The sequence below is a fragment of the Papaver somniferum genome, chromosome 10 (genome assembly GCF_003573695.1).
Source record: "Papaver somniferum cultivar HN1 chromosome 10, ASM357369v1, whole genome shotgun sequence".
Taxonomy (NCBI): domain Eukaryota; kingdom Viridiplantae; phylum Streptophyta; class Magnoliopsida; order Ranunculales; family Papaveraceae; genus Papaver; species Papaver somniferum.
Window position 1 is genome coordinate 44,914,674 of NC_039367.1, and position 17,261 is coordinate 44,931,934.

A 17,261-nucleotide genomic window follows, 5' to 3' on the forward strand; every position below is an offset into this window, starting at 1 on the left:
AAGATATCAATATTTGGGAAGATAACTGGATTCCTGGTTTAAACCACACTTTACAGCATCTTAAAAATTCTAGTAATAATCACCTTGTTAAAGTTTCTGATCTGATTAACACTGAAACTGCTACTTGGAAAGCTACTCTTCTATGTTCTGTATTCCCTAGTAACATTGCTAATAAAATTAAGAAAATACATCTCTTTAGAGACTCTTCTTATACTCTTAGGAAAGACCAATTAAGATGGACTCTAACTAAATCAAGAGAATTTACAGTTAAGTCAATGTATGAAAAGCTAAACGAAAATGGTGTGGATATTACTAGTCTATCTCTTCCTGAATCCTTCTGGAAATCTCTTTGGAGTCTTAATGTCTCTGAGAGAATAAAACTCTTTCTTTGGAAATGCTTACAGGATGCCCTGCCCACTAATGCTAAACTTTATGGTAAAGTTAAAGATATCTCTCCTCTTTGTACTATGTGTAATAATGATATTGAAACCACTGAACATCTTCTATTTCACTGTCACTATGGTGCTTCTATTTGGAACTCTGCCCCTAATCCTGTTTCTTTGAACTTAGATCAGTCTAATACAATTTTGGATCTTTGTAAAACTTGGTTGAAAAACCCTAGGAAAGACATCCCCTTGGAAACTTTACTCACAAAAATGTGGTTCATTTGGAAGGAGAGATGTGATAGAATCTTTGAAGCTAAAAGTAAAGACAGCTCTGTTTTAAACTTAGAAATACTTAGACATATTGAGTTTTGGTCCACAAGAAAAGGCAAGTCCTTGAGACCCAAACAGAAAAAGAAAACCAACTTTAAATGGAAAGCACCTAGTATGGGAAGCCTGAAATTTAATGTTGATGCTATTTGGATTTCTGAATCTTTATCTTCTACTTATGCTTTTATTCTGAGAAATGAATCAGGAGACTGTGAAGGAGGAAAGACAGGACTTGCAGCAGGTCTCAACCCATAAGAAGCAGAAGCTATAGGAGTATGGCAAACAACAGTTTGGGCCAATGAGAAGCAGATTATGAACTTCAGTATTGAGGGTGATTGTGAAAGTCTTTTTAACTACATTAATGGTCAGAATGCAGACGTTTCTTGGAGAGCTAAAGATTATATGCAAGAAGCTCACAGACTAGCTAATCTTTGCAACAACTTTTTGGGTTTTGTCTTTTTGCCTAGATCAGGAAATCAAGTGGCTGATAGTATAGCAAAATTTGACAAAAATATAACAAACTCTTTTGAATGGGAAAAGATCCCACCTATTTGTAGTAAAAAACATCTCTTAGTAGATAAATCTAATATTGGGAGTCCCATAAACCCCATATTAGAAAGCTCTACTTCTCTTGTAACCATGACTCTTTCAGAGTCCTAATCTTTCAATGCAATGCCTTATTTACAAAAAAAAAAACCTGATCCTACTATTTTAATAAATAAAATTCACCAGGAATTTGTGAGCATTTCCCCTTTCAAACCAATTCAGAATGTTAATTTCATTCAAAATATTTCAGAGAAGGAAAGTAATATGGATTTTGGTTGGACTGTGAAACTTGATGCTTCTTTTAAAGAACATAATCATTCTATGGGTTTTTCCATCTCTCTTGTCAATAAATCAAGCAGATGAAAGGAGCTTAGGACAGGATCACGATGGGCAACATGCCCCTTATAATGCAGAAGCCAAGGCATTTCTTGAAGCACTCGAGTGGATTAAGGAACTGAAGATAAACTCATGTTGTTTTGTCAATGATTGCAAAATCTCGTCTCGGCTGTGCATGGAGATCAATCTTCGGCTTAGTCCTATGGGATAGATATCTAGCTGCTAGATTGGCCATCCACGTCAGCATGGTCAACCTCCTAAGTCCTATGGGCTAGATATCTAGCAGCTAGATTGGTCATCCACGTCATCCGGGACCACTATAGAACGTTGTTTGGTTCAACGTCACCGCTGTTTGGTTCAGCGTTTTAAATCTCAGCCGTTAGATCATAAAATTTATCTCCCAGGGCTGAACCGTTCAGCGTTAAAAACACATTTTGAGCGCTGACCATTCAGCGTTTCAATCTCGCTGATAGTTGAACTGCGAGCACTTGCTAGGAGAGAGAAATATCAACTGCTAGTGTTAACTTTTTTCCCACACTTTTTTCATGATTTGCAACATTTTTTGGCCAATCTAGCAGTTCAATCTAGCTCATAGGGGTTAGCCTCAGTATCATTGGAGAGTGCAGAATACTATCTTGAAATGCAAAAACTTATTTAGCTTTTTCAGTAATGTGTGTTTTAAGTTTAAACATAGAAATTTCTTGTTTTCTATAGACAAAATAGCAAAAGTAGCTAAAGTGTTAAGTGTTAGAAGTTCTCTACGGAAATTTTTCCTAGTGAAACAAAAACACAGATTTTTTTTGAAAAATTGAGAAGAAATCTATACTCCTAGTCATCAGTAATGTAACTCCTAATTCTTCTGAATAAAATCGGCAATTATCAGTAAAACAAAAACTATTAAAATGCTATCAAAAAAAAAAGAAGAAAGGAAAAAAACTATTAAAATGCTTCTTGCCCAAACTCTTTGACTTTTCTCTTATTAATTAAGAAGGTTATTATTGGGGCGTCACATTCCATTAGAGGGGCGTCACCTAATAGGACAAAAACATGTCACCCATAAGTAATACCAAAAACCCCTTATCTCAAAAATTTTTGTAATGACTAAACAACCCTTATTTAGTTAATTTTAATTTAATTTAATTAGATAAAAATTAAATTAATGAATTTTGTTGTATATTTGGTGAATTCAGGGACAAAATTTTTGTGGGAAGAAAAACTGGCCGTAAAATAAACTTCTACGGTTGGAAATATTCCAAACCTGGACGTAAAAATCAATTCTACGGTTGGAAATATTCCAAACCTGGACGTAAAATCACTTCCACGGTTGGAATTAAAAGGAACCTGGACGTAAAATGAGCTTCTACGGTTGGAACTAATTCAAACCTGGACGTAAAACTACATGCAAATAAAATTCTATGGTTGTAATTAATCCAAACCTGGACGTAAAATCACTTCTACGGTTGAATATAATCCAAACCTGGACGTAAAATCACTTTTGCGGTTGGAATTAAAAGAAAACTGGGCGTAAAATCGGATTCTACGGTTGGAATTAAAAGAAACCTGGACGTAAAATGAGCTTCTACGGTTAAAACTAATCCAAACTTGGACGTAAAATTACATGCAAATAGAATTCTACGGTTGGAATTAATCCGAACCTGGACGTAAAATCACTTCTAATCAAAGGGTAATCTATACATTATGTATATGTGTTAGGATATCCCATAACCATTTTTTTGGACATTAAGAATCCAAGTGAAACCCCTCTATTGAAGTGTGACGCCCCAATAATAGCCTTCTTAATTAAACTAGTAATTTCTTTCTGGATAAATTATAAACCAGCGTCCGACAAAGACTTTACCTAACATTACAAATCCTAACGGTCATATTTTCATCAAAATTCGAAATGAAATAATCTCTTGACCGTTTTTTCTCCATCGTCATCATCTTCCACTTTTTCCCCCTTTTCTCTTTAACCCAAATACGCTCCTCTTCTTCTCCCCCTCTCACTCTTCCCCATCTCATTCTCTAATATTCTCTATGTCTGTAAAACCCTAACCCTAACAATGGACACCTTGTAATCAATTTCATCTTCTGTTACTAACACATAAAGATTCATATAATGGGTTGTTTTCTTGCTTGTTTTGGTTCTTCCAAGAATCGTAAACAACGTAAAGGAAGCCCTCGGCGTCAATTAAGTAGAGGAAGCCCTCGGCGTCAAGTAAGCCCTAATTATTAGCTAATAGGTTCTGGAATTTTGTTAGGTTTTTTATCTTCATACAGATGTCCTAATTAGCTTAATTATTGATCTTTAGTTACTCAATTTATCAAATTGGAGTTTCACTTTATGTCAATTTTTGTGCAGAGGCATGGTGGATCTTATGAACCTTTGAAATCTAGTGTGATTATAAAGCAAGAGATAATAGTAGAACCCGTTGCTCCCGTCGCAGAATGTCCGATCGTAGAATCAAGGTTAGTTACTCGTATTTCATTTTGAATTTACTGATTTCATGCCTATTTTAATGAATAATTTAGCTAAGTACTAATAATCTGTTGAATAAGTGTTCTTTTGTTCTTGCATCTTGGTGTTTCGATTTCTTATTACCAGGTTTTGTATTTTATTTTGTCGTTTGAAGTCGCAGTGAAAAATTTGAGGAGCAATTGAGCCCTAGCCTTAAAAAGAAAGGTGAGGAGCAATTGAGCTCTGGTGGTACTAGAAAGAAAGTCACATTTGATCTCAATGTTAGAGCTTATGAAGGGGTTGCAGTTGAAGAAGTTATATACATATCAGACAGTGAGGATGATGAGGAAGGAAAGGGAAAGAAGGAACATAAAATTGGCAAGAAATGGCAAACGGTATCTGAGGATAGTAACTCGAATTCTTCGAGTTCTGGGTCCTTCCCATCTAACCACAGATATGGAAATTGTACAAACAGCGATGATGAGTTTGAAGGAATGGAATCAGATGATATTGATCTCGAAGATGACGATGAGGATGGTGAGGATGATGATTATGAAAATGATGACTATGAGGAAAGTGAACGACGATTGGTAGAAGCAGAATCATCCGAGTCGTTTTTTTCTTTACCTATGGAGTCGAGAAATGCTGCCATTCGAGTAGGAGAAAAGGAGGTTAATAGTCCATTGAAAGTGGATAGCTCCCTTGAACAGGAGAAGAAGACTTTTGGATCTAATCTTCATGCTCGTGATAGGAGTCAGTACATTCATTCTGTATTGAATCCTGTTGAAAATCTCAGTCAATGGAAAGTAGTGAAGGCAAGAACACAATCACCAGTACCACTCAAGCTTCAGAAGAAGGAGAACATCAATCTGGAGCAAGAACCAAAAATACCATTTAGTGATGAGCCTACTTTCAAGCTATCATCTTTTGGTTTTAACCCAAATGTCAATAAGTCTAGTCCCCCTCCTTCCAAGGAAATAGCTGTTGATGCTAGCCTTTCAACCTGGTTGGGATCCTGTGAAAGTACTCCTTCCATTAAGAGCAGCAATGTTTCTATTGCAAAAACTGGTTCAGCTGAAGTAAACAAATCTCCAAGATCGAATTCACCGTGCAGTATTGAAGAGAGACCTATCTTGGGTGCTCTCACTCTTGAAGAACTTAAGCAATTTTCTGCGACTTCGTCTCCGAGGAGATCACCAACTCATAGTCCAGATGACATGCCCATTTTGGGAACTGTAGGGAGCTATTGGAGTCGAACAAATCAAACTACAGATTCAAGCTCAGGCTCTTCGTGCAAGGGAATCCCAAATACAACCAGTAAATACAGAGAGGTACTTGTGAATTGGGATCTTTTCTGGGTTATCTTTCTTATGGACTTCAATAATGTTTTCAGACAATAAAAATTTGTGGATTTTGCAGGATAAGAGAGTGAACTGGCATTCAACTCCTTTCGAGACGAGGTTGGAGAGAGCTTTACAAAGAGGTACTGCTGGAGCCTACACGAGTCAGTAGAGATATAAAGAGTGCGAACAGACTGCAGGCCCCTATAGTACAAAACGAAGTTGTTGTGTACACGAGTGATTAGATACTAGATAAATGTTGAGTTTTTTGTGTGTGTTTGTTACAAGAATTTGATTGAAATTGTGAAAATCTGTGGTTTGTTAATGATATGATGAAATATGCAAAAGTATAGTTTGGTTTATACCATCATCTTTATTCATTAGTATTGGGTTTACAATACAGGTAGTAAGTCTCCAATACATCAGTAGTGTTTCTCTGTTTGCTTTCTGTTATATAAAGATATGGACCATCAGTAGTGTTTCTCTGTTTGCTTTCTGTTATATAAAGATATGGACCAACTGATCTACAGGCTTGAATGAAACAAAGTAGGAAACAAATACTGCAATTGCTGGAATCGGTTAAAACCTAGGAAATGGAATAAATGCTGAGTTCACCTTTAGCCTATGGATACCAGAGGCAGAAGTCGGAAGCAAAACTATTTTGCTTCACAAAAATAGACTTTTCTACTTCTAGAAGTCATTCTAAAATTATATTGCCAAACTGACTTCTTGCTTTTTGATGCGTTTGGATACACGTCCTCCAAACGCGCCAACTCCTGGAATAAAGCTTTATCACTTCAGACTTGCATCATTCTTCACCTTTTAACACCACATTAAAATGCAATTGACTGAGAAAGCTTAAAATTTCAATCATCTATAAGGTTAAATTATTCAAAACCAAGTCATTTTTATAGGACGATTTACATGATAAGGAATTAATCCTTAAACAGTGTTGCCTCTTAATCTCAACACAGAGGGAGCAACAGACGTGCATCAGCTAAAGTACAAGTAAGAATATATAAAATTGTAGAAAAAGAAAATAAGAAAATACAAAATAAAATTGGGGAATTGAGGATTCAGTTGCTTGTCCAAAGCCAGCACTATATCCTGCCATTAATTTGGTGAACTTGTATAAGATCTACATTATTGTACAGATGCATGAATCTGAATCTTCCTCATCAGTATCACTCGAATCACTGCAAGCAAAGAGACAAGGACATAATATGAATGAGGTCAGGGTAACATTGAAATTAACATGAATTCTAAAATATAAATCCAGAATGTATTCAAGTGTGATTAAATTTGTTACTGTCTTGATAAATGATTTTTTGCAATAAAAAAAACTTTTTTTTTCTGCACTCAAAAAATGAAAAAATGAAGTTTTGTACATCTGATCAAGAAAAAACAATATTACTTGTATAAGAATTAACTATGATAAGTATCACTTGTATTGTAATGTATATAAGTGACAGCATCAATAATAGTCTAAAAGCTTTTCTAGGTTTTTGCAACTCTTAAAGAAGATACTACAAGCACAAGATTTGCATAGAGATAATGCGTTCGGGTCAAAGACGATCAGGGTAAACTTACAGGAAAAAAGAATGGGGAATAAAGAGGTCCAGAGAGAGAGAGAGAGAGAGAGAGAGAGTTCTTCCCTTCATCGATTACAATTACATTGATCTAGTTTTCTGATGTTTTGTAAATACTACTTTGGAACAATATGCAAATGATTGATTGAATGCAGTTCCAGTGATATTAAGTTGAGGGGACTGAGGACTAAACAGGATTACAAGTTCAAGATAGACAACTAAAATGCAATAATTCAAATTCTGATAACTAATCTAACTACAAGAATAATAAGAATAGCATCATTTTGATTCATGATATACACAAATGATGTAAATATGTTTTACACATTTGTAGGAACAAAATATCCAAGAAATCTAATACATGTTCTAAGTGCTCCTGCAATGCTAGCAGTGAACAATGAGCAATTGTGTCCACATTCATGTAAAATACATCACCGTTAAGTTTGAAAGAGGGAGGGTCGATATCAAAAAACATAAGCAATGCAATAGATAACGATCGTTGCCAACTCTGGCTACTGAGAAAGAACAGATCTATTCAAACATGTTATTGACATAACATTATTTTTCCTAGTACTCTACTATAGAGCAGCTGAATTTTGCATTGAGAATGCACCAAGGATGGTAGGCAGAATTTTAACAACTAGATCCATGTTTTATAAGCGATTATAATGAAGGAAATTAGAGCAAGTAAAATTTTACCAAATTATAAGAAAACCAATATAACAAAACCTATGTTCACAACCCAAACTTCATTTCCCTGGTTCCAGTGAACAATACTATTGTGTCTAACTAAGTACTGTTTTAAGATACATTATCCATTAATTTACATATATCATCTAATAAACATAAGTACTGTCCTGAAATTGGTAAAAAAACTAAATTATCCTCTTTAACACAACGGCAAGATCCATTTCTTAGTTCCTATAACCACAATTTGCATTCAATTTCAAGGCCAGATTAGAAAACAAACATCTATAAAAATTGAATTAAGAAAATGATCATACCTAGGTTGAAATTCCAAAATCTCTACAAGATTATCTCCGTCCTTATCATTCCACTGTACTTTTCTCCGGGTTTTCTTAGACCTTTTCTTTGAAATTCCACCCTTTCTTGGTGATAACAAAGAACTCGATTCATCTTTCTCATCCTCATCTTCTTCTTCTTCCTCTGCTTCTTCTGCTTCAATTTTCTCTGTATCTAAGCTATCCTTCAATGTGTTGATTGTGCAAATATTAGGGATTTTTAAATCCGTATCCATCGATCACTAAATAATCCCACCACTACAAATCTCAAATCTAAATTAATAATAAAAACCCTAATATAGAATCCATGAATTTCAGTATTTTGAAAACCCTGATTTTGATTTGAAAAATTAGGGCAAAGTTTTGGGAAAATTTAGAATTGGATGGAATTACTGAAACAAAAATGGATTAGAAAAGTGTTGACTGAAGTCATCTAATCTTGAGATGTGAAAACCGAGAAGAAGAAAAAAAGAGAACGGAATTAAACAGTTGACTTGATATAAGATCAGAAATGATCAAATTTTTTAAGGAATTAGCGGTAGGATGTTTGTTTGGTGAATATCGACAGTTTAGATGGGTTTGCATTTTGACGCGCTTAATCCAACGGTTTCATCTGCCAATGGGGGCCGACTTGTGGTAGGTTGTAGTTATCTCGTTAGCCAAGAAGTTGGCGTATTATCTGCCTTTCGGGAATGCCGTGCAGCTACGATGTGATTTTTTATTTTTTTTTTGATAATAAGAAAACTTTTTTAAAACTAAATCAAAGAAGGGCACTACCCTTTACAAAGAGTTTCAAAGAAAGCAGTTTTTTCCTCCTGTGACATGTTTAAAGTGGAAAAATCTAGAACTCTGTAACCCCTACTACCCTTTGCAGGAGTATCAACTATTTCTATGAAATCTCTTCTAAGAAAATATGAAACACAATTTTTAAAACAGCCATACAAGGCTTGACAATCTCTCATTATTTTCTTCGCTCTCCATCCTAAATTGCTATTAAACTCTTTAAGTGACTCTATTGCAGAAGTGCAATCTCCAACAAAGATCAAATCAGATGTAAGTCTTAGCTTTAAAACCCAACGGATTGTATCTCTGAGCGCAATGCATTCAGCTTTTTCGGGGCATGTAGTTAGGCCAGATGAGGCTCTGGCATGTTGACACTCTCCATATTCATCCACGAGGATTGTTGCAGATCCATATCTCCCTGCGGAATAATCATAAGAAGCATCTATTAGTAAAATATTTTTGTTCTTTCTAAGAATGCTCTGTAAGTCAAAGATATTACCAACCGCAAACCCTACATTATTTAATAGATTTGTTTTTTTCCATATAACTAAGCTGGAAAAAAATGTCTCTAGCTAACTTTACTAGCTAACTTTACTGGATCAGGTATATGGTGTTTAAAAATCAACTACGATGTGATTGGTCACATACTCCATCTTACAATAGTTTTTAAACAAGTCTTAGCAACCGTTTCTTCTTTTTTCTCTTTTATCTTGATCGGGCCCACCACATTGTAGTGAAGGGGAATAAATTTAGATCCATAAAGAATTTAACGTCAACAAGTTTCGTACTCAAATCATTGATATCATTACCTAAAGACTTCACTAGCACTAAATTTTTAATTGGTCAAAAAAATTAGAACAAACCAGGATCATTAACAACATATTTTTCGATATTTTTCCAATAGGAATACGTAAATTGTTATGTACATTTTCTCTTTATTTAAATTGTTATGATCATTATCGATTGCTTCATTTTTTAATATTTTCTTGTTTCTTACTTTTCTAGTCATACCAACTGGCATTCGTTAAAGATTGACATTAGTGATATTGATTTTCATGGGGAACATCTTGATCTTCTTATAAGTGAAAGCTTTTAATTGTATTTGTTGATATTGCATTTTGAACGGAAAACTTAGTAATGTGCAAATGATTTAATGGTCTAGTTGGTCGTGTTTATGAGCTACTATCTGATGTAACCTTAATATGCCTGATTTCATGTTCTTAATTTCGTATAAACCTTTGGCATTTTCAACCGAAGTTTGTTTATCTTTTAGGAATTGTTTTTAGAGGAACAATATGGATTTTACAAGGTGGCTTAAATTCGTACACCGATGCATTTCATCAAAGAATTGATACATTGTCAGCGAATTTTATTATCAGATAAAAATATCAATATGTTATGTGATGTTGAAGAAGAAAGATACAAAGGTGGTTCTTTAATCAATTTCTTATTTGTTAAACATGCAACATTAGTATTGGTTATACATTTTGCATTGTTTGGTGTTTGGTGTGTGAATTGTCACATGAGCATGCTACTGAGGGAATCATATTTAGTACATAGTCATATTAGTATCGTATCAAGTCGCAAACCCCCACGTCCGAGTTCCTTGAAAATACTATAGCGGCACTATCGTATTAAAATTTGCACCGGAATGGCATTAAACTTCAAATCTAGGTGTGGCATATTGCCATAGACTCAAACCATAGATCATGTCCATATGATAATCAAATCATGATTGATGGCATAAAGATTACAACTCATTAGCCAATGCCATAACATAGCGTGCGCCCCATTATTGCGCGTTGGTAGCTATGGCCAAGGTCATAGCATAGTGCGGGATCCACCATTGCACGCCATCATTTCGCGCGCGATCGTTGTGCGCCATTCTCGGCCTTGGAAACTATGGCCAAGGCCATAACCTAAACCACACACGAATCTCGACCTTGGAAGCTATGGCCAAAGCCACGGCGTGGTCCCACGCGCTATTCTTGGCCTTGGCATCTATGGACGAGACCACGAAAATATCTCGCGCGTTATTCTCAGCCTTAGCAGCTATGGCCAATGCCACGATATGATCCTGCGCGCTATTCTCGGACTTGGCAGCTATGGCCAAGGCCACGTCCTATGCTCCGCACTATTCCCCGGCCTTGGTATCTATGGCTAAGGCCACTACCTATCTCGTGCGCCATTTTATGCCTTGGCAGCCTATGACATGGCTGCAAGTGACGCATAATGATTGCGCGTTATAGAGTTGCATGCCAAGTCAGTGTGCAGCCAGAATGGCGCAACACTGCGTAGACTGTCAAGTGCCAAGAATGGCATAGCCCTACAGGGCCAATTGTAGCGCCCCAAAGCTAGCAGCTGACTAATCCAAGAAATTAACTAAATAAAGAGGCATTAAGGAATCAAATTATATACTTAAACATCCAATTAAGAGATCTGCTACAAAACTTAACCCAAAAACTAGCCCCGCTCTGAAATATACATATATACAAGAGCTTCTCTCAAATGATACATATACAATAGTCATTTGGTATACAAATAGAATGTACAACATAATAAACATAACAGAAATTAACCAACTAACGAAATCAACGCTTCGAAGCTTTCGCTGCGCAATTCTGATCTGTCTCTGAAACTGAAAGTGGGAATGGGTGAGCACATCATCCCTAAAAGGGGTGCCTAGTAGGAATAACATTTAACTTTAAAGTAATCATAAGCAAAAGTTGGAAAACAATACATGTTTTCGCAAACAATAAAAAGTGACCAAGTCACTCAAATAAACAAACATGTATATGGACAAACTCCTTCTTCAAACAATGTATAATCTTGATGCCGTTTTGTTCCACACCAAATAATAATACTGTGGTGTATCACCCTAGCCATGTGCATAAAAGCTGAATTCATTTAGATATAAATGTGAAGGAGCGTATCATATATACCACAAGTGGAAAATCTCATTTCCCATAACAATTCACAAAGACAAACAAAACATTACAAGTCCTTTCCAAATTGTGCAATGATTCAAAGAATCAACAGAACAATCGTAATGCAAACTAAACAAAGCATGGAATGTACAATCAGACAATGCATGAGTTTGTTAAACAAAGACTTTTATAAAAGAAACAACAATGGTCACAAGAGAGTTAAATGTATTCCCACCTCTTTTGATGACAAGCCACGCCTACCTCGAGATCCACATTCCACTGGTTCATCCTTTGAATCGATCGTTGTTAATATAGACTAACTGTTAATCACACAAGAAGTCTAAGAATCTAGCAAAAAGGCTCACACAAGGCTCGTATAATTCTATAGTTATAAACTAAGTGAATTATCTGATGGTACTAAAGCCCATTTATGGTTTTACAACTCTTATTTATCTATCTTTAGCATATCTAAGATTTACTAATTCAATTAGGTTAGTTCTATTGTTCAATAGCTAAGTCTTATGAACGTCTACAACTTTGTAGGAGAAGTCAAAGTCTAATTCGGACCATAACTGATCCAAAACATCAAACCAGAAAAGACTTATCCTAAGCCCAAGCCAATGACCCACGGGCTTACTCCAACCCGACCCATCAAACCGGACCGTTCACAAAGGTATGGTCCATCTTAGTATACTAACGGTCAACGTGACGGTCAAGGGTCAACAAACAGTCAATGTACGCCTACAGTCAAGGTCAAGTCCGCGGTCAAATGAGTCAAAGTCTGGTCTAACGGTCAACTGAGTCAAATTGGTCACACGGGTCAACTCAGTCTACAAATCTGATTTAGGTGAGTCAGGTAGACTGACTGGGATGACTAACATGTCTAAGTTCAAGAACATTTACAGAAAACACAACCTACCTGATTCTATTCATTCTAACAGGATTCTAAGGTTCAATTCAACAATAACACATAAAGTTTAAGTTAAACTTCATAATTTAATTACAATTATAAGCTTAGCCTACCTGCAAATGCAGTAGCTGCTCCACATTCTTTCTACATCCCGCTATAACACTAATCCACTTAATCACAGCGACACCAGGTCTATAACCTTTGTTTGAACTTACATACTTTATATCTCAACTGTACCACCAGACTATCTCAACTCCAACAACATAACCATTCCATTACCACTTACAACCACCATACCAATTCATAACTGCATAATAGATACACAAGAACATCACCACAACAGCATCAGTCACATTCATCTAACAAAACCATCATTTGCGCATCCATGTCTTCACTGTAATCACATTCATTCTTAGTTCCTTTCTTCCACCACTGTTGTGACTTCACCATGATTCAACTTCCAATTCTATACCCAAATCACTAACAGCACAACACTCATTACTTTTTCATCATCACAACCAAACCTATTTACTTCAATAACAACTCTCACAGCACCACAAAGCAACTCATTTAATCAATTCTATCACTTAAATACAAACTCAATCTTACACAAGGAATTCCATCTCGCGTTACCATTACTTCTAAACTGCCACTGCAATTGAACACAACATCACAGAGCCATTGTTCTTGAGTATAACACCATTTTCATACATCATCTGCTCAAACACCCAAACCATAACAACTCCAATTCTAGCATACTGAACTTCAGTTCAACAAACAACAATTCTCTGTAATTCAAATAACAACCAAACTCCACTCCATACCCAACTCAGGCCTTAGCTCAAATATCAACTACACATACTCAATCAAAGATGCTAAATAACTTCACTAAACAGATTTGAAGAACAATTACCTCATAACAGTCTCACACAGGCAATTGGAGTAGAATTCTTGCTTCCCTTGGCTCAATTGAGAAATCATCTCAAGACCACCACCATCTGCCAAAACCAACTTTACTCTTCTTCTCTCTCGATCTGAGTCTCATAATCATCCACCCTCAGAAACCGTAACTCATAAATTGGGGAAGAACATGAGGAACCCTAAATCTTAAATTGAATCGATCTTCACTACTAGCACAACTATGCTTCCATCAGTATTCTAATTCACGTCAAACCCATCTTTAATCACTTCTTTAGATCTTCAATTTCATCTGCTCATCCTCTTCTGCAATTCTCATGAAACCCTAATTATCTTCAATCTCGAATTCAAACTCAAAACATCACTACAACTCCAATTAAACAACAACCCAGCCGTTCTTTATCCTTCATCAACACTATATCAACATCACTTCCACACAAGTCCTAACTTCAGAAACCCTATCTTCATTGATTCATCGGTACAACAGCTTCAGAACATCGACTAACATCAACACTACCATTGAACCTTCTTTGGTGATAAACTAACAACATTATCGATCGATTCTCTCAGATCAATTTCTCAGAATCGCCGGAGGCGAAAACAGAAGAAGAAATGAGAAGAAAGAAGGAATAAGAAGAATTAAGAAAGAAAGAAAGAAGGAAGGAAATATGAGTTTATCTGCTCGAACTGGGGATAAGACCAACGATAAATGATAAAGGAACTCACCCAAATGATATGCGTTATTTTTCCCAATAACGCATTCGAGTAGTCCATCACACGAGATCTATTCAACGATGCTAATTTCGTATCTAAAACGTTGTTAGATTAATTCCTACTAATTAACGTCCGTGTTAAACTAATCGAGTTATTAGCAGCTAAGACCTTTTTTGACTAGTCTAATAGCGTTGACGAGCTTGAGGGTCCTTACATTCTCCCCACCTTATTCATTTTTGACCTCGAAAATCAAACCATTCTTCTGGTCTTCACCAATAAATCTAAAAACATGAAGGTGAAAACATTGGACATAGTTATGTGTAAACACAATAATGGCTATTCCAAACTCTAGTTATTCTTCTAATAAAAACAAGAAAAAAAGAAGATTCACTAGGCAATAAGACCTTTGAAGAATTCTTTATCGTCCCCGAACTCCTTGTCGTCAACAACCATTGGGACATAAGGTTCATTAAGGTGGGAGTTTATATCAATAAACCTTCTCGGCTGATGTTGTTGAACCAGGGCCTTCTGAATCTCATGAGTCTTATACACAAAAGCCTTTATTTGTTGATCTCCTTTCGCATCTCCTTCAACTCCTCAAGAACACCAGAAAACTTCTGAGAGTTTGAAGGAACGGCTCTTGGCTTCCTCACATTCCTTCTTTTTCTTTTCAAGGTAGGAGGTAACGGAGATTTCTCTTTTTCCTTCATGATTGATGGCTTAGCAATCATATTAACATCTTTTCCATCAGAAGACATCATTCTTGGAGTATCCATACGAATGAGTTTGTGAGAGGAAGACACAAATTAAACTCAACAAGTAGTCTTGAGATAAAAAAGAGGTTTTGAGGAAGGAAAAAGAATGTAGGGTTTCGAAACCTTTAAACAGGTTCGTACACGTCCAACTCACAACCCTATAAAGAGTAGAATTGTCGATAATAACCCTCCTTTGTTGATAGACAGAGAAGAACAAAAACTAAGAAAAGAAGCAAGAAAACTTTTCCTAAAGCCTGAGCGGTACAAAATCATTGTCTCTTTTGATCAGGCACATGAGACAATATTTTCAAAACAACACAATCAAGTTGCGTTGCGGTGAAAAACAATTTGTCCACCATTTTCCTCTTGAGAGGAATCCACAGACCTCTGTCTATCAAAATGATTCGACCATACTCTCTTCTCTATTGGTCCGGGTTTATCCTTGGAAACTAACTTCTTAGATGAAGATAAGATCCTACATACCTCAGCGGTCTTATGAGCAAGTTTAAGCTTATTTGCTAGTTGATTTGCTCTTCGTTGAAGTTTGTTGACGTGCCTCAATTGGTGTTTGTACTTGTAACACCTTGAAAGTTCATGAACCTTTAGAGAACAATACGAGCACGCCAAACTAGGATAAAGGTCAGGCTTCTGAGATGTTCACGCGGCTAGACACATGGTGGAACCCTAAAGAGCCCTGAAAGAGCTCTGAGAAACTCTAAAAAGCTCAGGAAGACCCCAAAAATCTTTGAAAAAGTTAAATGGATAACCATTGGTTAACTATTATTGAACCAACTAAGTGTACATGTTTTGGTACGGTTACCCAAACCTAAATGAAGTTACGTTTCATGTGTGTATAACAAGCTAAGTTCGATCTAACGGTTGAAAGATATTAGCTTGAATCTAATCAGGTTTTCATCTAACAGTGAATATTGAATGCTTTGTCACCAAGGTAACTTAGATTGCAAACCCTGATTTGGAGACTATATAAAGGATAATTCTAGCAACTGGGAAACCTAATCCCCACACCTCCTATGTGATACTAGTTGTATAAGCTAGAGTGGATTCTCCTTTAACCTTAGGTTTTTTACGAAACCTGTAGGTTAATGACTTAAAGACTTCATTGGGATTGTGAAGCCAGACCCAACTATTTTTTCTGTAGTTGCGTGATCTGATCTTGTTGTTTCTATCGTGATTGAGTACAATCATAAGATTGGATTGAGATTTATATCTCCGATAGGCAAGATATAAAATTAGTCACAAACACCTTCGTCTCATCGTTTGTGATTCCACAATATCTTGTTTCGTTAGTCGATTAAGATTATTGTGAGGTGATTGATATTTCTAGGTTGATCTTCGGGAATATAAGTATGGTATATCAATTGGTTCATGTTCACCTTGATTTATCAAAAGACGGAACAAAACCTGTAGGTATTTATGTGGGAGACACATTTATATATTCCTATAGACTTTTCTGTGTGAGACAAATTTTTTTATTAAAGTCTTCGACTTTGGGTCGTAGCAACTCTTAGTTGTGGGTGAGATCAGCTAAGGGATTCAAGTGCGTAGTATCCTGCCGGGATCAGAGACGTAAGGAGTGCAATTGTACCTTGAATCAGTGTGAGATTGATTGGGGTTCAACTACAGTCCAGACCGAAGTTAGTTTGTAGTAGGCTAGTGTCTGTAGCGGCTTAATACAGCGTGGTGTTCAATCTGGACTAGGTCCCGGGGTTTTTCTGCATTTGCGGTTTCCTCGTTAACAAAACTTCTGGTGTCTGTATTATTTCTTTTCCGCACTATATTTTTTTATATAATTGAAATATCACAGGTTGTGCGTTGAATCGATCAATTGGTAAATCCAACCTTGGTTGTTGATTGAAATTAATTGATCCTTGAACATTGGTCTTTGGTACCGTTCAAGTTATTTCTCTTGTATTCAATCAGGCTCGCATATTTCTGGTACAGTTCACGAAATTGAGATATATAACTCTTTGATATACTTATTATTAAGATTGAGTCTGACTGTATAGTTGATTCTCTTAAAAGTATATCGGAGTTAGTCCATTCAGATTGCTAAGCGAAATATTGGGTGAGGTTGTTAGACCCCAGCTTTCTCATGAAGCATTGAGTCAGTTCGTGAGTTAGGGAGCTACGGTTCGTGAACCAGGTTCGCCAAGCGTTGAAGACTCGCGAACTCCGGGTGCTACGGTTCGTGAACTGGGTTCGCTAACCGTTGGCCCTTTCACCAATTCA

General features: G+C 36.3%; 2 protein-coding genes across 3 annotated transcripts; one reads left to right on the forward strand and one right to left on the reverse strand.

Moving 5' to 3' along the window:
- The first annotated feature begins 3,543 nt into the window (after positions 1–3,543).
- LOC113317164 (nuclear polyadenylated RNA-binding protein 3-like) lies at positions 3,544–5,755 on the forward strand. 2 transcript variants are annotated; one of them, XM_026565290.1, is made up of 4 exons: positions 3,544–3,813; positions 3,958–4,064; positions 4,235–5,384; positions 5,473–5,755. In XM_026565290.1, exons 1-4 carry the CDS (start codon positions 3,715–3,717, stop codon positions 5,563–5,565), a joined length of 1,449 nt encoding a protein of 482 aa, XP_026421075.1. In that variant the 5' UTR covers positions 3,544–3,714; the 3' UTR covers positions 5,566–5,755. The 2 variants fall into 2 exon arrangements, with proteins under 2 accessions (XP_026421075.1, XP_026421074.1); XM_026565289.1 differs by having other exon boundaries at positions 3,545–3,813; positions 4,229–5,384.
- Positions 5,756–6,242: 487 nt separating this feature from the next.
- Positions 6,243–8,490, reverse strand: LOC113317115 (nucleolar transcription factor 1-like). Its single transcript, XM_026565251.1, has 2 exons — positions 7,987–8,490; positions 6,243–6,589 (listed from the first exon to the last, which is right to left on the reverse strand). Exons 1-2 carry the CDS (start codon positions 8,238–8,240, stop codon positions 6,532–6,534), a joined length of 312 nt encoding a protein of 103 aa, XP_026421036.1. The 5' UTR covers positions 8,241–8,490; the 3' UTR covers positions 6,243–6,531.
- Between the last annotated feature and the right edge of the window lie 8,771 nt (positions 8,491–17,261).

Excerpts from the sequence above, each read along its gene's own strand:
- LOC113317164 (XM_026565289.1), top strand. The coding sequence starts at position 3,715 with ATGGGTTGTTTTCTTGCTTGTTTTGGTTCTTCCAAGAATCGTAAACAA. Across the intron at positions 3,814-3,957 it reads GAGGAAGCCCTCGGCGTCAA|AGGCATGGTGGATCTTATGA; the intron begins GTAAGCCCTAAT and ends ATTTTTGTGCAG. Across the intron at positions 5,385-5,472 it reads CAACCAGTAAATACAGAGAG|GATAAGAGAGTGAACTGGCA; the intron begins GTACTTGTGAAT and ends TGGATTTTGCAG.
- LOC113317115 (XM_026565251.1), bottom strand. The coding sequence starts at position 8,240 with ATGGATACGGATTTAAAAATCCCTAATATTTGCACAATCAACACATTG. Across the intron at positions 6,590-7,986 it reads ATTTTGGAATTTCAACCTAG|TGATTCGAGTGATACTGATG; the intron begins GTATGATCATTT and ends CTTTGCTTGCAG.